General features: G+C 34.7%; 1 protein-coding gene and 1 pseudogene across 1 annotated transcript; one reads left to right on the top strand and one right to left on the bottom strand.

The window, feature by feature from the left end:
* Nucleotides 1-5,454: 5,454 nt before the first annotated feature.
* LOC110270018 (putative protein phosphatase 2C 76 pseudogene) lies at nucleotides 5,455-6,412 on the top strand (annotated as a pseudogene).
* Nucleotides 6,413-13,564: 7,152 nt separating this feature from the next.
* LOC107629906 (UDP-Glycosyltransferase superfamily protein) lies at nucleotides 13,565-21,175 on the bottom strand. The gene is made up of 18 exons (XM_016332849.3): nucleotides 20,874-21,175; nucleotides 20,111-20,254; nucleotides 19,858-19,970; nucleotides 18,287-18,320; nucleotides 18,103-18,158; nucleotides 17,882-18,013; nucleotides 16,997-17,145; nucleotides 16,790-16,879; nucleotides 16,630-16,696; nucleotides 16,008-16,071; nucleotides 15,814-15,928; nucleotides 15,480-15,646; nucleotides 15,290-15,400; nucleotides 15,147-15,208; nucleotides 14,757-14,809; nucleotides 14,585-14,660; nucleotides 14,024-14,152; nucleotides 13,565-13,923 (listed from the first exon to the last, which is right to left on the bottom strand). The coding sequence occupies exons 2-18, from the start codon at nucleotides 20,115-20,117 to the stop codon at nucleotides 13,906-13,908; spliced, it is 1,443 nt and encodes a 480-aa protein (XP_016188335.1). The 5' UTR covers nucleotides 20,118-20,254; nucleotides 20,874-21,175; the 3' UTR covers nucleotides 13,565-13,905.
* Between the last annotated feature and the right edge of the window lie 1,766 nt (nucleotides 21,176-22,941).

Here is a 22,941-nt window from a genome sequence, read left to right as displayed (position 1 = left end):
TTTGAGAAATGTTTGGATGGAACCCGAAAAGGGTGGCAGAATCCGAGTTTTAGAGGAGATGCTGCCGGAATTTTATAAAATTGGAAGTTTCTTTTGAAGTAATTGTTTAAAAAGATTTAGTTCTTAAACGTTATATGTTTAAGATTGATTTATTTAGAAAAGAAAGAATTATGTTTTGGATTGAGATTGTTGATTAACGGAAAGAAGGATGATGAGGATGGATTTGAAATATGATTTTTGAATGAATTTGGAAACAAGACATGGATTGACGAATGATGATGATATTGATGAATGTGAATGAATTATTTATGTGGCTTATGAATTTGAAATATCTGAGATACGAGGTTCCTTGGATTAAGTGTCGTGGCTTGCCACCACGTGTACCAGGTTGAAAACTCGATACTCTGTTGACCCTACGACGTAAGTGTGACCGGGCACTATATAAATTCCCGGGAATGTTACCCCCATTGAGCAATATTGATTATTTAAGAAAAAGCTATGCATAGACTCTTGGGGATGTACGTCGGGGGACGGTCTAAGGACAATTCAGACTTGTCGGGTTGGCTGGATAACCGACAGATGAGCCTCATCAGCCATAGGACAGGCATGCATCATATGCATTTGTATGCTTTGCTTGGGTTTGAACTTGTTTTGGTTTGCCTAATTGCTAAACTGTTCTTAACTGCTACTTGAACTATTTGCTGTAATTGCTACCTACTTGTGCTTTCCTTGTCTGTCTTGCCTGTGTTTGTCCTGGCGTGCTACATTTGAGAATGAACTTTGGTGCTGAATTAATGATTGTGTTGTTTGATTGCGTGGTTGGTTTCTGATTGAGATTTTCTTATAAGAAAGGAACGGTTTCAGATTTCAATTAGATTAAACATTATTTCTTTGAAAAAGTTTTGAACGATTACCTACTGGTTTTTAAAAGATTCATAAGGCGATGATAATCATTGAGCTTGAAAATGATTTTCTTGTTAAATATCTTCTTATGACAACTTTGAAACTCCGTGGTGAGACCATGTGGTTAGGTTCTCACCCCCCTACAGCTTTACCTTTTCAGGAACCGGATGAAGAAGCATTAAGAAGAGTTAAATTGTGTTTGGTTTCATATATTGTTGTATGAATTAGATTATTTTCTTCCCTCGTCTTTGTTATCACAAATTTGTAAGAGGGATAGGAGTTGTATGTTTTATGTGTATACTATATTATAAGATATTATGTAAGGAGTCTTGTATATGAATCTATGTCTGCTTGTATTTTTCTTAAGATAAAGTATTTATTTTTCGGTTTTCAAAGAACGCAGTGATACAGTGTCGAGTCACAGGCTCCTATTTAAATATTTAGTATGTAAAGTAGTCATAATACTTCTTGCTATCAGAGTGGCGCAGCCGGAAGCGTGACATTCTGGTAGTGAGAGTGTTACATTGTGGTATCAGAGCGGTCTTTCCTGTAGAGCCTTGGGAATGGACTGATTATGCAACAATTGCATACTTTGAGAGTTTGTCATGTAGTAGGTCTTGTTTGAATAACGAGAATTAGAGATTTATGCACATGACGGTCTATTGATTAATGCCATTAGTCTTGCGTTGCATAATTCCTGGTATTAAGTTTGGCCGGCTTAACACTGTGAATTATGTATATGGAAGCACCAATGTGTTATCATAGATGATATGCGAGTCATAAATAACGTGAGTCGCGTGTTTTGGGAACGTTAGAAATTATTTCTCGAAATTACGCAGTTAAGTGTCTTGAACTCTGCAAATATTACGTATCTTATTCCTGCTTGGAATGCTCTAAGGTTCCTGTCTGCGATACTTTTCTTGAAAAGTGATCAAATTATCTATCAATCCTACTCTCTTGTTCACGTACGCTCTTGTTTGATCCTGACTGCATATGCCTGTTTAAAATCCTTGGTGTATTTACCTTCTTTATTTAGCCACTTCCACTTGAATCATGTATTTTTTTTTATATATACATTTGAATCTGTTTTGATGCAATACACCTTTTTAAATTCATATTTTGAGTCCTTTGTAAACAAATTGTAATTTAGTTTTCCTCTTATTTGACGATAATTACAGCCATCTTTAAACAAAACCGCTTTTGATTTGAAATATACAACCGCTTTTAATTTGATATGTACTTTATATAAACGTTGAAAGATTCTTATACAGTTTAAAACTAATTGTTTCCAATACCTCGCCTGTTTCTTCACTGATTTATGGAAATGTATATATACTTTAAATACAATTTGATTTTCTAGCAATTTTATTACAATTTTTACGAATATCCTTATTTGATTATATACTTAGATATTTTTCAAAGAAAGGTTTTTATCTCTTCCCAGTTAGTTTTTGTTTGGTAAATTTCACCTATTTTATTTTTAATTTGAATTTGGTTTAGCATACTACATTGTTTATGCAATTATTGTTCTTTTAGAAAAAAAAATGTTGGACTCATATCTTTCTTCTTGTGAATAGACCAATTTCTTTCTTAAGCTTTTCATTTCTGAGAATGTTATATTTGATTCTGTTTTTAATTACTCTCTCACTTTTTTTTTTTGAACGTCACCATTAGTCTTAGTTTTTCATTTCCTATGAATCTCATGCTCATCCGAGTCAACGTGAATTCGTTTCCATCTAATGCACCATTTATCCTTTTATTTGTCTTTCTTTAGTCAAAGATTCTTTCTTGAGAATTTTTCATTGATTAAGTTGTCTTTCCTGACGCATGTTGTATTCCTTTGGACCAATTGGAAACTCATTTGATAATCCATGCCTAGTGAGTTCTTGTTCGAATTCCCTTGATTTAAATGATTTTTGCAAGGTGGTTATTCCAAGTATACTTTCAAAAATTTTTTTAAACCATTTTGATGAAGTTTTGAGTTCTTTTTGAAGAAATTTAAGTTTTGAATCAACTTCTTTAAGTTGCTGAGTTCCTTTTTAAGCTTTTCATTTCTATGAGTGACATGCTTTATGAATCCTAATCGAAATCCTTTAAGTTCCTTTCTTAAAATGAATTAGTTTCCTTTTTAGCGCATCTTAATATTATTGAACATCTTTATAAAGTTGTAACTTCAAGTATATTATTGGAATTTTGTTTTAAACCTTTTTAAACAGGTTTTGATTTATTCTTATGCAAAGTTGTCCCTGACTTTGAATTGCTTTACTTAAGCAGTGCCTCTCTTTGATATGATTTGAACTCGTTCCGGGGCGATATAACCGTTTATTAAAGTTTTAATAAAATCGCTTTCAATTCAGCCTACACTCCTTTACCTTATACTCTGAAAATTTCTGTATGTGATTTAAACATGTTCAATTGTAATGCATCATCTTTTCTTTTATGAGTAAAACTTTATGTCAGGTTTTCTTCCAACAAAATTGTAGTTTTCATACATGCTTGAAAAAGAAGAGAAAATACAATTTAGCTCTTAGTCAAATTAATCCTTCTATTTACAAAGTTTGTGTAATCTATTTCCACTTGAATTTATATTGAAATAATGCTACATTTATGCTTTTATTAATCTTTTGAAGGATGTTTGTTACCCATTTTCTCTTTCAGAACATGAAATGATTTCCCCTTAAGTTTTTCATTCTTTACGAACAATGCATTCGAAAATATTTTTAAACCATACTCTTGAGTTCTATAAACTTTGTCTTTGGTTTGGATATTCTTCTTCTGTAAACCTCATATTTCTTGATTCATCTTGAATTCGTTTCAAAATACTGTGTTGTTTTTCATCTTATTGATCCTATCGAATCCCTTCGACTCAAGAGTTATCCTTAAAGTTATCAATTGATCCTGTTTCCAACATTCTTCGTTTCTTGTTTATCCTTGTCTACTTGTGATTTCAACAATTCTTTCAAATTCTCGCAAATACAGTCCTTGCCGCTTTTCTTTCTTTTCTAAGGTCTATTATCCTTCGGAGTTTACTCGAGGTTAGTTTTGGTATCTTGTGTGACTGTTGGACTTAGTAAACGACACATTAATTCCTTAGGGTATGTTTGATGGACGCAAAAGGTGAAACTTGTAAATATACAATGTTGCAGGGAGTTGTGGAACCTTATTTCATGTGAAAGAATTTTGTTGATGTTGGGTTTGTGATCATTAAAATTTGCGAAGTGTTGACGAGGTTGAAGACCCTCAGATGAGTTGTTCGATGAAGTACGATTGAGGATGGAGGAAATAAGTTAAGTTGAAGTTTGAATAATTGAATCTGAAGTTGGTGTGAGAACAAATGCAAACGTTAAGTACGTTGTTTTAACCCTATCCCGTTTTATAACCTTTTGTCGCCTTGTTTTACCATCACATGTTTGAAACATATTATTTTGTGCATCAAGCCTATCTTGTAACCTTGTTTCACATAATACTTATACCTTCATATTTTTATATGAAAATCCTGGTATTTGAAATTATATGTATATATATTGAGGACTTTTTGCCTTTTTTTTAAATGAGTTCAAGAGCGAAGTAATACGAAATCTCTTTTATTTTGTATCAATTTTCGAGGACGAAAATTTTTATAAGGTGGGTAGGATGTAAAACCCAGAAATTTTAGAAAATCTTATTAAGAGCTAATTTTGATTTATTTATTCATTAAGTACTTTAATCTCATAAATTATTTTATTAAAGATAATTAAAGCAAATTTTGATTAATTGAGTTTAAAATAATTTAAGGTTTTATCTAATTTTATAATTAACGAATCATTTTCTATATTTAAATTATAAATTTTAGTAAATGTAAAATAATAAGAATTTTACATGATTTGGTTTAAATAATTAAGAATTTATAATTTAATACTTTAATCCTTATAAACAAAGAAAATTAATTATATTATTTTATATTTTAAATTAGAATATTTAATTAAAAGCTAATCAACAAATTAATAATTAAATAATATCTTTAAAATAATTTTAAAGGATTAATTTAAAATTTAATTTAATATAATATCTCTTAATTTTATTAAAATTTAACAAAATTTCAATTTACCCAAAAATTTCTAATTTTATATTTGTCCCAAATCAAATTCTAATTCTACCCTAATCCCTAACCCCCTAACCACCACCGCCATACCCCCCTTTTCTTTAAAGAAACACAGCTTCAGAATAAACAAAAAGAAAAAGAGAAGGGAAATGGAAACAGGAAAAGCAGGGAAGAGAGAGTGAAATCCGAGAAAACAGAGAGAGAGGGAAGAGCGCCGGTGGAAGGGGGAAAACGCACCGGAGCTGGTGAGCTGTTCCGCCGCTCTTCGTCGCGGCTGAGGCCGTTGCCGCCGCAGATGCGTCCGTGCCATTGTGTCACCGTCAGAGGAAGAGGAGCGCGAACCAGAGCCATGCAAGGGAGGAGCAGAGCGCGCGCAGGGGAGAAGCCACCACTGCCGTCGCATCTTGCCGCCGCTGCCACTGCTGAGGTCACCATCGTCGTCCTCACTGCAAGCAGAGTCACCGCCATCCATGGTGGAGCCGAGGAGAGAGAGTGCCCAAAGAGAGGAGACTGACGGAGGAGGAGTGCGACGCGAGGAAGGAGTCGATGTTTACGTCACTGCCGCCAAATCTCACCACCGCTGCTGGAGCCTCTGGCCGTCGGGACCGCCTTTCTTACCACCGCTGATGAAGCTCATCGGAGTTGCTCGAAGGTTACTGTCGCTCTATTTGGTTCTGTTGGAAGCTGCGCTGCTGCGAGTGTGGTTGTCGAAAACTGACGCCGGAACCCCTGTCTTCTTGATTGGTTGGTTAGATGGTATGCAGCAATCGTGTAAGTCTTTGGTTGTTCAAGCTGGAATCTTTTCCAAACAAGTGAGAATAAACAACACTAAGAGGAGTTTGCAAGCTGCCCCTAGTAATTCTTATTCGTCAATTTAAGACATTCACAGTGATGATGATGGATACGGGTTATGTGTTAAGAAGTGTTGGTTCCCTTGTGAATATGATGCCAGAAAAAGATGATGATGGCCGGGTTGCGAGTGGAGGGTGGAAAAGTGAGGATGGAAGATTTAGCTGTGGGTGTTCAAGCTTCAGATGTGACGATGGAGGATTTTTATGATATTAAAACATTGAAGATTGGTGGTCATTCAGTATGCTTATTTGGAATATTTGACGTTCATGGTAGTTCTCGTGTTGCAGAGTATTTGAAAGAGCATCTCTTTGATAATCTCATGAAGCATCCAAATTTTCTTTACTGGTGCCAAATTGGCTATAAGTGAAACGTATCAAGGGACTGATTCTCAATTGGATTCCAAAAAAAACACTTTCCAGGATGATGGCTCTACTGTTTCAACCGCTGTTTTGGTTGATAATCATCTCTATGTGGCTAATGTTGGAGATTCTGGAACTATAATATTGAAGGCTGGTAAAGCAATTGCTCTCTTAGGATCATAAGCCAAACAGAAGTGATGAACGGAAAAGGAATTGATGCGTTTAACTACTGAGCTTTGGCTAAACTGAGGTAGGGGTTTTTCTTAAAATCTATTTTACATTACAGAGTTGTTATAAATAGATATTAATGTGAGAAACATGTCTGTGATTATGATTGTCTTATATATGTGGTTGTTTCCTGGACTGAATGACTAACTACTTGATTGTTTGAGTAGTTTGTGATGGCTGAAAAGAAATTAGTTTGAAAGGTTATTTAGTTGATTATTATGAAAAATGGCTTTCTTGTTTTGAAGCTGTTTTGAGAATGTAAACGCATCGGCTTTGGAAATGATTTGAAATATGAAAATGAATTAATTTTAGAAATGGTTTAATTTTGAGTTAGTCTTACTTTATAAATGATTTAGTATTTGAGCTGTTTTGATTTTAAAAAGAGATTTATTATTGGCATTGATTCGCTTTGAAAATAAATTGATATTGGAGTTGGTTGAATTTTGGAAGATGATTAAGATTTAGAAATAGTTGAGAAAATGTTTGAGAAATGTTTGGATGGAACCCGAAAAGGGTGGCAGAATCCGAGTTTTAGAGGAGATGCTGCCGGAATTTTATAAAATTGGAAGTTTCTTTTGAAGTAATTGTTTAAAAAGATTTAGTTCTTAAACGTTATATGTTTAAGATTGATTTATTTAGAAAAGAAAGAATTATGTTTTGGATTGAGATTGTTGATTAACGGAAAGAAGGATGATGAGGATGGATTTGAAATATGATTTTTGAATGAATTTGGAAATAAGACATGGATTGACGAATGATGATGATATTGATGAATGTGAATGAATTATTTATGTGGCTTATGAATTTGAAATATCTGAGATACGAGGTTCCCTGGATTAAGTGCCGTGGCTTGCCACCACGTGTACCAGGTTGAAAACTCGATACTCTGTTGACCCTACGACGTAAGTGTGACCGGGCACTATATAAATTCCCGGGAATGTTACCCCCATTGAGCAATATTGATTATTTAAGAAAAAGCTATGCATAGACTCTTGGGGATGCACGTCGGGGGACAGTCTAAGGACAATTCAGACTTGTCGGGTTGGCTGGATAACCGACAGATGAGCCTCATCAGCCATAGGACAGGCATGCATCATATGCATTTGTATGCTTTGCTTGGGTTTGAACTTGTTTTGGTTTGCCTAATTGCTAAACTGTTCTTAACTGCTACTTGAACTATTTGCTGTAATTGCTACCTACTTGTGCTTTCCTTGTCTGTCTTGCCTGTGTTTGTCCTGGCGTGCTACATTTGAGAATGAACTTTGGTGCTGAATTAATGATTGTGTTGTTTGATTGCGTGGTTGGTTTCTGATTGAGATTTTCTTATAAGAAAGGAAAGGTTTCAGATTTCAATTAGATTAAACATTATTTCTTTGAAAAAGTTTTGAACGATTACCTACTGGTTTTTAAAAGATTCATAAGGCGATGATAATCATTGAGCTTGAAAATGATTTTCTTGTTAAATATCTTCTTATGACAACTTTGAAACTCCGTGGTGAGACCATGTGGTTAGGTTCTCACCCCCCTACAGCTTTACCTTTTCAGGAACCGGATGAAGAAGCATTAAGAAGAGTTAAATTGTGTTTGGTTTCATATATTGTTGTATGAATTAGATTATTTTCTTCCCTCGTCTTTGTTATCACAAATTTGTAAGAGGGATAGGAGTTGTATGTTTTATGTGTATACTATATTATAAGATATTATGTAAGGAGTCTTGTATATGAATCTATGTCTGCTTGTATTTTTCTTAAGATAAAGTATTTATTTTTCGGTTTTCAAAGAACGCAGTGATACAGTGTCGAGTCACAGGCTCCTATTTAAATATTTAGTATGTAAAGTAGCCATAATACTTCTTGCTATCAGAGTGGCGCAGCCGGAAGCGTGACATTCTGGTAGTGAGAGTGTTACACCATAGAGTATTCTAGAAGAGTTTTGATATATATAGAAATATGAAGAATAGTATGGAATAATTTAGAAGTATTTAGAAAATTGTGGTAGGATAGATATTTGTAATGAAGGTTCTAGATGATTAATCTGGACCGTTAATTAGATTCAATCCTAACCATCTATTAAGGAGGTGGATGGCTATAAATAGGAAGTGAGAGTTAGAGTTTCAGTATGTGAGTCATTTGTAACAAACACTTGAATAATAAAGTGTTCTTTCCACCAATCTTCCTTTCTCTAGTGTACTCTTATGTTCTTAGCTTTCTTACTAAATATTGAGGGTTAGACTGACTTGGTCTTAGCTCAAGAGATTGAGTAAGTCTGAGTATCGGCACGGTACCGTTGGAGTGTGTCCAAGGCTGTGACAATTTGGTATCAGAGTAAGGTTCGAGAAGGAGCACAAGTGGTTTGTGGGTATGGCTTCTAGTATAACCATGGAGCATGTTGAGTCTCAAAGGGGAAAGAATGCTATTCCTTCTCAATTGGAATGCAAGAAGTCCCGTTCTTCAAGTGAGCCTAGAGGTAAGGACTCTAACTTTTTAGAAGAGAGAGTTTCTATGTTGGAGAATGTTCTATCCTCTATGGATGAGCGCTTCCAAAGGATAGAACATGACAAGGAGACCCTCGAGACTCACGTGTTAGGAAAACTAGATGCTTTCAAAGAAAGCATGCTCCAAATCGAAGAGAAACTTGAGAATTCCTTGAAGTTATTTGAGGAAGTTCGAGTTTGACTCGAGGAGGCAAAATCTCGATCAACCATTATAAGGGAGACGACAAAGATTGATCTCCCAAAGCTAAATGAGTTCAAGAGCGTGAGGGACATTCGAGAGGTGGAGAACTTCTTATGGCAAATGGAGAGGTACTTTGAAGGCTAATGGGTGGTCGAAGAAGCAATAAAATTACGCACTGCAACTCTCTACCTTTCTGATAATGCTACTTTGTGGTGGAGGACAAAATGCGTAGATATGGAGAATGGTACTTGCAACATAGCCACATGGGAAGATTTCAAAAGGGAGTTGAAAAGACAATTTTTTCCTGAGAATGTGGTTTATGAAGCAAGGAAGAAGTTGAGGGAGTTAAAGTACAAGAGTACGATTAGCAACTATGTAAAGTAGTTCACTACTCTCACGCTTCAAATCCCCAACTTAGCATCAGAAGATGCATTGTTCTTCTTCATTGATGGACTCCAACCTTGGACAAAGCAAGAACTACAAAGAAGGAATGTTAAGGATGTCGATGAGGTCATCGTGGTGGCCGAATCACTCACTGAGTATCATAGGAGAGACTCTAAATCTAAGTCTTCCTCCAAACTTAGTTCTATTAAAGGTGAGGGAGACAAGGGGAAGAGTTTCTCAACCAAGAAAGAAGGAAAATACTCTTCAAAGAAAGAGTACGAGGAAAAGAAGAATATTTTTGTGCCCAAAAGAGGATGTTTTGTGTGCAAGAGGCCACACCAAATGAAGGACTGTTCCAAACCAGGGACTCTGGCATCTATCACCGAGGAATGAGAGGCCCAAACTCAAGTAAATGAGTGTGTTGCATCTATCTAACTCATGAATGTTGTGAAGGGTAAAGAAGCAAGCACTGCAGAAAAGAAAGACTTGATGTATGTCAAAGCCTGTATTATTGAAAAATTTGTCATGGCTATGATCGACACTAGCGTTACACACAACTTCATCATGCTTGATGAAGTAAAGAGGCTTGGGTTAAAGATCACCGAAAAGAATGGCTGGTTTAAACCCGTGAATACCAAGGGTAAACCTCTTAAAGGAGTAGCAAAACGGGTTTAGATGAATCTTGGTTCTTGGAAGGGCCTTGTGGATTTTTCAGTAGCACCCATGGACGATTCCAAAATAGTCATCGGGCTCGATTTGCAAAAGAAGGCAAATATAATACCTATGTTATACTACGACATAGTATGCGTCATGGAAAAAGGGTCTCCATGCATGGTCCCTACGGTCTCTAAAGCTGGAGGACTACCCATGCTTTCTGCTATGCAACTCAAGAAAGTAGAGATTACATATTTGGCTCTATTACAAGAGGAGTTAACATCTGAAAGAGAAGACGTTCCTCCCGAAATCAAGGAAGTCCTTTAAGAAAATAAGGATGTGATGCCTCCCGAGTTGCCAAAACAACTACCACCTAGGAGAAAGGTGGACCACAAGATTGAATTGGAGTCAGGAGTAAAGCCGCCTGCCTCAACACCTTATAGGATGGTACTGCCAGAACTTGAGGAGTTGAAGAAGCAACTCAAGGATTTTCTAGATGCTGGGTTCATTCGTCCATCAAAGGCACCTTATGGCGCACCAGTCTTGTTCCAAAAGAAGCATGATGGTTCGTTGAGACTATGCATCGATTATCGAGCACTTAACAAGGTAACCATCAAGAACAAATACCCTATTCCTTTGATAGCCGATTTGTTTGATCAACTTGGTAGAGCCAAGTGGTTCTCAAAGCTGGATTTAAGGTCAGGATATCACCAAGTGAGGATTGTCGATGGTGATGAGCCTAAGACCACGTGTGTCATGAGATATGGATCGTATGAGTGGTTGGTGATGCCTTTTGGCTTGACCAATGCTCCTGCGAACTTCTGTTCCTTGATGAACGAGATATTTCGTCCTTATCTTGATCGGTTTGTAGTGGTCTACTTGGATGATATTGTTGTCTATAGCAATACCTTGGAGAAACATGTACAATACTTACAAACTGTGTTTAAGATCTTGCGAGAGAATAACATGTATGTGAAGAAAGAAAAGTGTTTCTTTGCAAGGGACGAAGTCCACTTCTTGGGACACATCATTAAAGATGGAACTCTCTGCATGGATCAAGGAAAGGTGAAGGTTATCAAAGAATGGGAGCCGCCAAACAAGGTATCTGAAATTGAGGTCATTCCTTGGACTGGCTAATTACTATCGGAGGTTTATCAAGGGACACTCCGCCAAGGCTGCACCATTAACTGATCTTCTCAAGAAGAATCACTCTTAGGAATGGTCAAAGAAGTGTCAAAAGGCCTTTGATGAGTTCAAGGCTGCTATCACAAAAGGACCAGTACTAGCACTGTCCGACTACTCAAAGGTGTTTAAAGTCCATACCGATGCTTCTGACTACGCCATTGGAGGGATTTTGATGCAAGAAGGACATCCTATTGCCTTTTAGAGTCGCAAGTTGAATGATACAGAGAGGCGATACACCGTCCACGAGAAGGAGATGACCGCAGTGGTGCATTGTCTGAGAACTTGGCATCACTACTTACTTGGTTCACACTTCATTGTCAAGACAGAAAATGTGGCTACAAGCTACTTCCAAACTAAAAAAAAAGTAAGCCCCAAACAAGCTAGGTGGCAAGATTTCTTAGCTGAGTTTAATTTCGAATTTGAATACAAGTGGGTTGGCTTCAAATGAGAGATGAAGTGGAGGGCTATGTTAAAACTTGTCTTGTATGCCAACAAGATAAGATTGAAAAGAAGACGCCAAGTGGGTTGTTGGAACCTCTGCCTCCATCAGAGCGACCGTGGAAAAGTGTCTCTCTAGATTTCATCTTTGTTTTACCGAAGGGCTTGGATCTATTCTCGTGGTAGTGGATCGATTTTCGAAGTATGCTACTTTTATACATGCCCCTACTGACTGCACTGCAGAGGAAGCAGCACGACTATTCTTTAAGAATGTGGTGAAGTATTGGAGATTGCCTAAGAGTATCATTAGTGATCGAGATCCACGCTTCACAAAATGACTATGGACATAGCTGTTCAAACTCCTTGGGTCGGAACTTCATTTTTCAACAAGCTTCCATCCTCAAACCGATGGGCAGACTGAGAGAGTGAATACCTTATTTGAGTGTTACTTGAAGCATTTCGTAAGCGCTAATCAGAGGATTGGACAAAATTCCTAGACATTGCTCAGTTCTCATACAATCTACAAAGGAGTCAGTCTACAGAGAAGAGTCCGTTCGAGATTGTGACTGGACAACAGTCACTTACACCTCACTCTCTTTCTTCCTCTTACTCAGAGAAGAACCCTGGAGCTTATCATATGATTAAGTCATGGAAAGAACAAGCAGATGTCACTCATTCTTATCTCGATAGAGCTGCAAAGAGGATGAAGAAATGAGCAGATAAAAAGAGGAGGCATGCAAGCTATCAAGTAGAAGACAAGGTAATGATTAAACTTCTTCCACAACAATTCAAAGTCTTGCACAAGGTTCATAAGGGCTTAATCCGCAAATACGAATGGTCATTTGAGATCATTGGGAAGGTTGCTTACAAAGTACAACTCATTCCCTCTATGAAGATTCACTCGGTCTTCCATGTGAGTATGCTTAAACTATATCATGAAGACCAAGATGAACCGAGTAAAGGTGACTCAAGTCGAGCTCTGCGTGTGGTGATTAGATCCTTTGATGAAATCAAAGAGATCTTAGCTAATCATGTCATGCGACGAAAAGGAATATCACCAAGTATCCAATACTTGATCAAGTGGAAAGGACTCCCGATAACCAAAGCTAATTAGGAAGCTCGTGAAAATCTATTGCAATTCCAAGAACATCTAGAGCGCTATTATGAACAGAACGCAACGAGGACGTGTGCGCATTAGATGGGGGAGAATGTCATAGTAAATTTTAAAATTTTAGATTTAATAGTGTTTATATAGTTTTCTAGAGTGTTTGAGAATGCTCTAGATGGTTCCGGAACGTTTTAAAATATCCTAGAAGGTCCCGAAATACCTTAAAAAGTTCTAAAAGACTCTAGAAAGCCAGAGTATTCTAGAAGAGTCTTGATGTATATAGAAATATGAAAAATAATATGGAATAATCAAGAAATATTTAAAAAGTTATAGTAGGATATATATTTGTAATAAAAATTTTGGATGATTAATCTGGACCATTGATTAGATTCAATCCTAACCATCTATTAAGAAAGTGGATGACTATAAATAAGAGGCAAGAGTTAGAGTTTGGATGTGAGTCTTTTGTGACAAATACTTAAATAATAAAGTGTTCTTTCTATCAAAACTTCCTTTCTCTTGTGTGCTTTTGTGTTCTTAACTTTCTTGCCAAAATATTGAGAGTTAGATTGACTTGGTCTTAACTCAAGAGGTTGAGTAAATCCAAGTGCCTACACGGTAGCGTTGGAATGTGTCAAGATTGTGACACATTGGTGAAAACAATTACCTAATCAAAATAGGCCTCAGCTCACCAAAGAAAAAAAAAATAAAAACATAATCAAATCTCTGGTGATTTAGAATTATACTCTCACTTTTGCTACAATCTTGACCACAGTTTCGGGCAATAGTCAAACAAAAATGGAACCCTATATCAGACAAAGCCATCATTTAGGAACAGGATCTCTTTAAACCTTCAAATTCTACAAGGTGCACCGATTTTACAGAAGATAACTCCGACTGCTCACGTTGCCAAACATCATCATGCCGGACACAATCAGCATACGGTGCCAGCTGACCTTCCACTGGATCCAGCCAAGAGATCAATCTCATTTGTCGTTAGAGCTGTTATATAGACATCTTCCGAGAATCAAAAGAAAATCAAAATCTTGATACAACCTGAAAATCGAAATTCACATATTTTAAGTTCAAAGGCCTGAAGCAGTGTATAAAATAAAACAACGGGGAGAATTGGATTAACTCAGATTCACAATCTTGCCTTGTTTATTAGTGGCTTTGCATGTTCTTCCCATTCTGTAGCCCACCTTGTCGAAGAACTGGTTTCTAGTGCACCATTTTTGAGAATCTTCAGAGCATCACATTCATCAGGAAATCCCTTGAAAAGCATCTGAAAATATACAGCAAGAGAACAAATTAGCATGTTACAAGTTTACGGATCACTAAGATACAAAATGGCCACAGGGATCACTAAGATACAAAATCTCAAAGCAAATGAAGTTACGGATTATCATTTGAGTCTCTAATATATCTTTCTTACAAGGTCTCTATGTTGGTAGGTTTAGGTAATAATGACCCACTAGAAGTGCCTTGTGGCCAAGTCAAGCTGAAAATAAATTAAACTTTACAGAAACAAATTCCGAAACAGGGGTGTATTCAGATGACCGTATAACCTAGATGCAATTTCTCTTTTTTCTTATTATTTTTTCTTTATTACAATGTATATTTAACAAACTAATCTACTCAATAGTTGTGTATCATGTTAAAGGGAGATTGTGTATAATCTAACAAATATTGCATATGAAAGCATTAACAAACTCACCACAAGTTCATCAGCCAGCTCTGAAGATGAAGAGAAGAGAATACCATTTTTGTCAACTCTAACCAATTCTTTAATACTTCAACAACAAAAAAAGACCAATAAATAAATGAAAAAGGCATATTGTCTGAAAATAAAGAATACAAGTGGTTCCCAAAGGAAGTACATAGCTCACCAAGAGTACGAAACAGCACAAACAGGCAGTCCGCAGCCAAACATATCGACAACCTGGTACATTAAATGATGAAAAATGGAGAAAATAATAGAAAACAAATAAAATTTCAGTCAACAGTTGTTTGAAACCTACATTAAAAAACAAACCATAATATTCAAAATTAAAAAGTGACACTCAATTCAAGTTCTTTTTAACATATAACAAGATAATTTTCGAAAGTTTTCTAATATAAACATAATGCCTTACAATTAATGCCTAAGAAGCTAATGAGTGCTCTGTGGCCAAACATTTGAAAAGACAGATTATAAAGAGGGGAGTTATCTAAATAATAAAAAAATGGCAACACTCCATCTGTGTTACTATCATATATTGCCAAATGACTATGATTACCTTCATGGGAAGGTCTAATCCTGATGATGAAGTATGCAGACAAACTCCAAGGTCAGCCGACCCTAAATTACATGAAGATGTTAAGATCAAATAATGAACCACAATGTACAGCAACTTTTAAAGCCATGCAATACACAAAATACCTAGCAATAATGGGTAATCTTCAGCAGACAGCCACATGGTACGAAATGCCACACGTTTAAGTTTTAATCTCTTTATTTTTGCTTCGTACTTTTCTTTTTCAGGACCTTTACCTTTAGCAATAAAGATCCCATGTTAAGAAGTTTCATTTGATATCCAATACTTGAATAGGAAAGAACACAAATTTTATACCAGTAATGATAAATAACAATCTGGGATATAAACATTGTTTTCCATCAGATATTTCTTTCCAGACGACATCCTCATCTAGCGAATCGTCTTCACCTAATATAGCAGCAACACGTCTGTCATACATCACAGCAGCTTCCAAAAGAATTCCAAAATCTTCATCAGGAGTCCTGAAAGTGTCACGGTTAACAGAAACAAATCACTCAGACCTGGTAAAGTAACCCACTGAAATAAATGGAGCAGCCTTTCTATAATAAAGAGGTAAATAAGGAAAATTAGAATAGGCAGACCAGCCATTTTAAACTAATGCATTCAATTAATGATAGAATATACTTACCAGCTCGTGCTGCTTACAACAAGTGCTGGACGGTTACGCTTCAAATATATGTCTGGACCAACCTCATTTGTAAATAAGGTCTCATTTTGGCCATGGCTTCCAATCAAAGAAGTTCCTTTAAGAAGAAGGTAGATTAACAAACAATTCACAAAGATTGACAGTATTATATCTCTAGATTGTAAGACCTTTCTTACCATTGCTAACACAATCTCTAAAACCAAGAGGCTGACAGAGTTCCTTATTTAATCTACAAAACAACTATTAATTATCCGCATTATACATGGGGATCTTTCAGTTCTTATTGAATAATTACGGGTTTAATTATTATAGAGGATCCTATTGTTTCACTTAATTCTTTTTATTAGCTTGATATAATTTGAAAGTGTGAAATCCAGTCCTATGCTGTATAAAAAAAAATTCAATCTGGTCCATACAATTCAAACATTTTCTCAATCAAGTCCCTATAGTATATACATTCTTCAATTAGGTCCCTCTATTTTAAAATTTTATGATTATGTCCTTATACTATAAATACTAATTTCAAGAAAAATAGCGATTTATCATTTAAGATAAGGGCTTGATCACAATTTTTAAATTGGAGGAACTAAATTGAAAATTGTTTGTACATATAGGGACTTGATTAGAAATGTTTAAATTATAGGAACCTATTGAAAATTTGTGTAGAATATAAGGACTTGATTATAAATTTTTAAACTATAAAAACATAATTGAAAATTGAGTGAAACTACAAGATTCTCCAGAGTGATTTAACCATAATAATAAGCAGAGCTACTCGTAACAAGACAATAAACTTACCTTATGCCTCTCCTCTAATGAAGTGGGATGAAAGAAGTCAGGTGGCTGATCATACAATACTGTAGCACTGTAAAGTTAAGAAATATGCATAAGATTGGTTTATGTTCAAGGACAATTTAATATCAAACAATTTCATTGAACTTTGAGCTGACCCTCTTACTTAATTCCCCAATTTTGAGCCAATTCATGCTGCATTGCTCTTGTTACACACAGAGAAGCATCTGCCATTTTCCCATAATGCTTTTCAAACCTAAATGAAGCCAAGAAAAATAACATTAGCAAAAACCATGTGAGAGCAAAATCATTATAGACCAAAAAGAAAATTACTCATCAGCTGATGTGTAATAAAAAAACACTAAAATGTTACCATTTATATAAAGATACAAAGTGACTATTTCTTCCAAGGGACAGACCAAGTAGTGTGTATCCAAAATTATGCCAATCTACGACAAATGATGAATTCCTCAACCAACTAGCCCATTTTACTGCCACTAGTGTCGGAACCGAAGGAGGATTCTGTACAAAGAAAGGAAGCAGATAAAATGTAAAAATAAACTACAAAGCAGTCTTGCTCCAGCAATGGTTGTTTCACTTGAATGTCATTGAATTCATTATGTAATTAACCTAACCAGAAACCAGATAATAAATTATTACCCTTACGAATATAGTACCTATGATCAACTATGAAAGATACCCAAGCTAGACACCATTATCATATCAATTCTTTTCTAGAAGCATAAGCTGATCTAACAAAAATTTCTTTTGCAGAAATAATTTTATTATGAGTAAGAAGACAAGTAGCTCCCCCAAGAGATTTGCGATGGACTTATAGGTCCCTCAAGAAAATAAAAGTACTAAGTAAGTTCTTGAGAAAATCAGAAAAGAATGAATCGTGTCCAACATTGCAAATTTTCAGGCACCTATAACTCCAGTATTTCAATTCTTCATGGATTTATTTGGCATTTTTCTCAGGGACCTATAAGTCCATCACCGAGTTTTCTCAGGACTTACTTGGTACTTTATTTTCCTTAAAAACTTGTAAGTCCATTGCAAAATTTCTCAGGACCTACTTGTCCTGGCATCTGGTTTGCTTCTCAAAAAGTGGCAACAGAGCCAAAGGAAACAACCATCCAATATTTCAGGTATAAAAATACTATTTCGCAAGTATCATACTATCATTGGATCTATTGAGCAAAGCATAAAAATACTTAATTTCAATAACAATGGACCTAAAGGAGGAAAGTAAACTAACCTGGACAATAAAAATATCAGGAGAAGGTACTTTTATACAAAGGAACCAAAGAAGCGTGAAAAATTGAACTAATGGCTTCAACAAAAGTATAAGTATCCTTGGTAAACTTTGGCGGGCCGTTGGCCACTGCTTCTGAAAATTTGAGAATGTTCCAACGCTACATCAATTTTGAGTAAAATATGACAATAGCTAAAGCTGAAAAGATTTGTCAACTTACATACCATTATGTAAAGATGGATAGATGGATTAACAAGAAGTGCACCATGCGGCTCTGAACCTGTCAGAAAATAGAAATTGTTAGATAAGAAAAATTTACACTTGCGGTACATGAAAAGTGGTAATTAATTCCATTAACTGTAATAATAGAACCTATTCCTCATAAAAATATGAAATTGCAAAATCTACCTCCGTATGCAACAATGTCCACCTCCAACGAAGCCTGCAATGCATTAGAAGGAACTCATAAATCACTATTAAATTGCGTTGTACTACAAAATGCTTATACCTATGACTGTAAAAGCATGGGACATCAAAGTTGGACAAACCAAAGAAATAACACTGAAATCAAGATGGTGTCAGTAAAAGAAAAACAGCAGACACATGAAACTGAAATGGCCGGAAAGGAAATATATTAAAAATATGTTTTAAGCTGAAATACTTTTGTTTAAAATGTATTGATAACATATTATCCTAGGTTCTTTTGGATCTATCCCTATACAGAGTCCTAGATTGATCACACAATAATACGCTTAAGCTTCACACTGCCACAGCATTAAATCTAACATGCTTGAAAAAGAAAACAGAATTCAAATTTCCCTCCTACTTTGCTTCGGATATTTACTATATATTTAGACCCTTCCTATAGCAGACCCTCACTTCATATTAACTCCTACCAGTTGCCTCTAAACCACTTCATTTTCAGAACCACTGCATTTTCCTTCCCTGTTCCTTTTTCCTCTCAAAAATGGCCGAGAAAATCAATTTCCTAGGAGTCAATGCAAAGAAGCTAGATTGGTCTTTCAAGGTGTGGGTTGTGAGGGTTTGAGAGGTGCCTATGAAGGAGAAGTGAACAATAGTGGAATCAACACAATACTACAATAGAGATGGTCCTTCATGATTCCCAGGTATGTTTTGAGAGGTTTCTGAGTCTAAATTAACTCTAGCAATTAAATTATGCAATGTCAAGAACAAGACAAGGTTCTGTATGCAATGTAGCTAACGAAATGTATCATTTATGTATAAATGCAAGGTCATAGACTCAATCCGATAAAAACAGATTGACTAAGAAATTGAATTACTCCTAAGTTACCTATCCCTTTCTACATCAATATACCTTAATAGCTTATCAAATGTGACCCAGTCAATATCTAATCACACAAGGCAACTGCTGTGTACACAAACTCTACTTATTGCTTAGTATAAATTAATTGCTTTAAAGGACATAGGATTCATTTACACACCATAATTTATCTAATCACAGAAACAACATCATCGACTCCAAGGTCTGAGCATCAGCTAAGTCTTGGAAATAGTACAAGAACAGCTAACAACTAAGCAGACCTTAAAAAACATGGAACCCTGTTAAGAAATGCTAACCTGAGCAACTCCAGATTAATACCCAAAATCATGCTCATAAAATTAGATTACCAACTGCATAATATGAAGAATCTAGCCACCAAATAACTGGCAGTCATATTGAACACAAATGTTGGTACAATCTCAAATATATAACACAACAATTAAACAGCATGGTTGATTCTCAGACCAATTTAAAACACTTTTGCAATCTAAACTTTGAAAAAATAACTTAAAGAGCAGTTCTTTTGCGGTGATGATTCAGGTTCTGGTGAATTGTTCAGCACAAAAATTGGTAACAATATTATGGAAATTAAATAAAATTGGAGTGAAGTATGACACCAAATCATAAAATTGGATGGATAAACTAGAAAAATAGACAGAGAAGGGAAGAGAAAAACTTGATTAGCAAGTGAAAGAGCATGGTATTGCATTCTTGGGCTGCGTCCAATGTCACCTAAAACCACCACACATGCCCTCCCTCTTCTTCCGCCTTCTTTCTCTTTGCTTCTCCCTTCAATTTTCATATCCCAAAGTTAAAATCAAAATTCAATTAAAAAAAAAAATAAGAAACAAAGGGCCAATTCAGAACAAATTCACATAAAAATCTATTTTCCCCAAGGAAAATTGAAGATGAGATGAAGAAAATTTCACCTGCCATTGCTCCCTTCACTATGCGGAAAAAGAAAAAATAAATCAAAATTTCACAATTGGTATTTTGATTAGGAGTCCACTGGAAGAATCGAAGATGAAGAAGCACCTCACGAGCAACTGAGCAAGGTTGTCAGAAACTAGTGCCTATACAGGCACAGAAGGTTAGTACAGGAACAGAAAAAATGTAAAAACGCATCACGAAACACAAGTGCCTACAAAAAATCTTATTACTGCAAGTAACGGAGAAACGTAGGCTCAAATAGATATACATGCTGTACTATATAATTGCAAACAGGAAAAAGATAATCACCAATCTAATATAATAACACAGAGAAAATAAGTACAAATACCATAATTATATTACGTCATAGTAGCTCAAAATGCATAACAATTTATAGCTTATTAACGATTTATACCTAAACAAATAATCCATCATATAATAATTTGAAGTTGGAACTAATTATAATAAAAAGTTTGAGTCAAAAGTAGTAACAAATTTATGGATTATTAACAATCTTGCCATCACCTTCATTTCCAGCAACACCTCCTCCAAGTGAAGACATTTTACTCCGCAAAATACTTGTTAACAATCCATTAATCGCATAAACATCAATAAAAATTAGAACAATACAACAACAAATCCACAATTAAAAGCTATTAAAAATCAGTAAATCACAAAAGATAGCCCTATGGTTTATTTTTGCTAATATTATATATAGTGTAAGGGACTAAGAGTACATGATTACAGGGGTAGAAAACAAACCTGAGGCTGAAAGCACAGCAGAGGCGTGGCCGTGGAGAGCTTCGGACAGAGGTGAAGGGAGAACAGCGACCAGACCAGTGGCGGACAGCAGTGCCCAGCGACAGGCAACCAGTGAGAGACTGTGACCAGGGAGAGACCGCCACCGGAAGACAGTGAGAAAGGCAGAGGCACAGAGAGCAGAGTGTGCGAGTACGACTGCGTTGTTGTACTTCACTGCTGCTACTGCTAGGGTTCAAATGAAATTGGGCGTGTGTGAGATTAATCAGCAGGACCATCAGAATTTTTTATGGTCTCCTAACCTTAGGGAAAGGTAGCTTTGTTTTGAGGTTTTGAGGTATTGGGATAGAGATGGAAAGATTAAGTTTTAGTATTATGTTTGTTAGTTCAGAGATTGGTATTAAAATTTTTGTCTCTATTTTTAAAATTTTAGTATTTCAATACCTCTAAAAAGTAAGGACACAAGGGACTAAAAATTTTAGAGATAGAAACTAAAACTTTAATAATATTTTATATTTAAAATATTCTCATTTTAATTAATTAATTCCAATTTTATTCTTTGTATAAATTAAATTAAAATTTTATTTTTATTTCAATTTCTGCCTCCTATTTTGCACCAAACAGAATACTAAAATTTATTTCAATATTTTCTATCTCTCAGTCTGAATCTTTTCGTCTCTGTCTCTCCACCAAACACTACCTAAAAGACATTGAGATCACAATAAAAATATATTCTATCTTTGATTTTTATTTCTATGAAGCATATGTTCATATTTTTTTCTGTATTAATTAATATTAATCAAATTAATTATCGAATCACTTTAATTATTAATTTATTAATTTAATCGGTTCAATTAAAATAATTATTTTATAATAAATAATAAATAAAACATAAATAAAACACATTAATACATAATTATAATCTAATATAAATTTTAAAATATTATCTAAATTAAAAATCTAAAATCAAAATAACATAAAAACAAGCCAATGACAATATTAATAAATTAAGAATAACAACATAAACTAAGATCAAAACAATAATAATAACACCAAGATCGAGAACAACAAGTCACAGTAATAACAATTTATCAAATTAATGAATTCTCAAAATATCAAGAACAGCACAATAATCTAGCAATCACAAAATCAAAAACAGCAACACTATAACCATTTATCAAATTAACAAGTTAATCAAGACCCAATTTAAGTAAATAATTTAAATAAGTTCTTTTGAATAAAAAAAATTTAAAGTATAAGAATTTTTATTGTGCTTGTTTAGGTGTCATTATTTTGATAAAAAAAATTTTAATGAAAAAAGATTTTTATTTATTTTTTAGCGTATTTAGTAAATTTCTAGTAGTAAAAATAAAAATACTAGAAAAATAAAAAAAAAATATCTTTTTTGAGAAGCTGTTTAGGACTTGTTTGAATGAGCTTCTAAAAAAAATTCTTTTTTTTAGTTATCTTTTCTTAAAAGATCTTGTGAAAAAATAAAAGTAATTTTATGTTTGGGTATCTCATGCAAAAAGATCTTTTTATCTATCAATTATGTTTGGATATAACAATATAAAAGTACTTTTTTGTTTATTTATTACATAAAAAACAATTTTTTTAAAGAAAAAAGATCTTTTAAAAAAAGATGTAAATTACAACTTCTCAAAAAAGATATTTTTCTGATTTTTCTAGTACTTTTACTTTTACTACTCGAAATTTGCCAAACACGCTAAAAAATAAAAAAAAAAGATCATTTTCATTGAAAAAAGATCTTTTTTTTATCAAAATAATGGCGCCCAAACAAGCACTAATGCTGCGTTTATTTTCAAAGCCAGGACAGAACTGAGACAAAGACAATAGGACGGAGACACTAAAAATTATTGTTTGTGTATTGTGTTTGGATACGATGTACAAGACATTAATGTAACATCCAGTATTATGTTTGGATACACATGGACAAGACTGAAATATTATATAAAATGACTAAAATAACCATATGATTCCAAATTTTCTACATCAAGTACAAACTAATTTAATAGAGAATAAGAGTACGTAAGAGTACAGATGAAACTTG

This window comes from Arachis ipaensis, chromosome B3, assembly GCF_059453495.1.
Source record: "Arachis ipaensis isolate K30076 ecotype BB chromosome B3, ASM5945349v1, whole genome shotgun sequence".
Classification (NCBI taxonomy): domain Eukaryota; kingdom Viridiplantae; phylum Streptophyta; class Magnoliopsida; order Fabales; family Fabaceae; genus Arachis; species Arachis ipaensis.
Note: the sequence above shows the minus strand (reverse complement) of the source record. Positions and strands in the feature narration are given on the sequence as shown.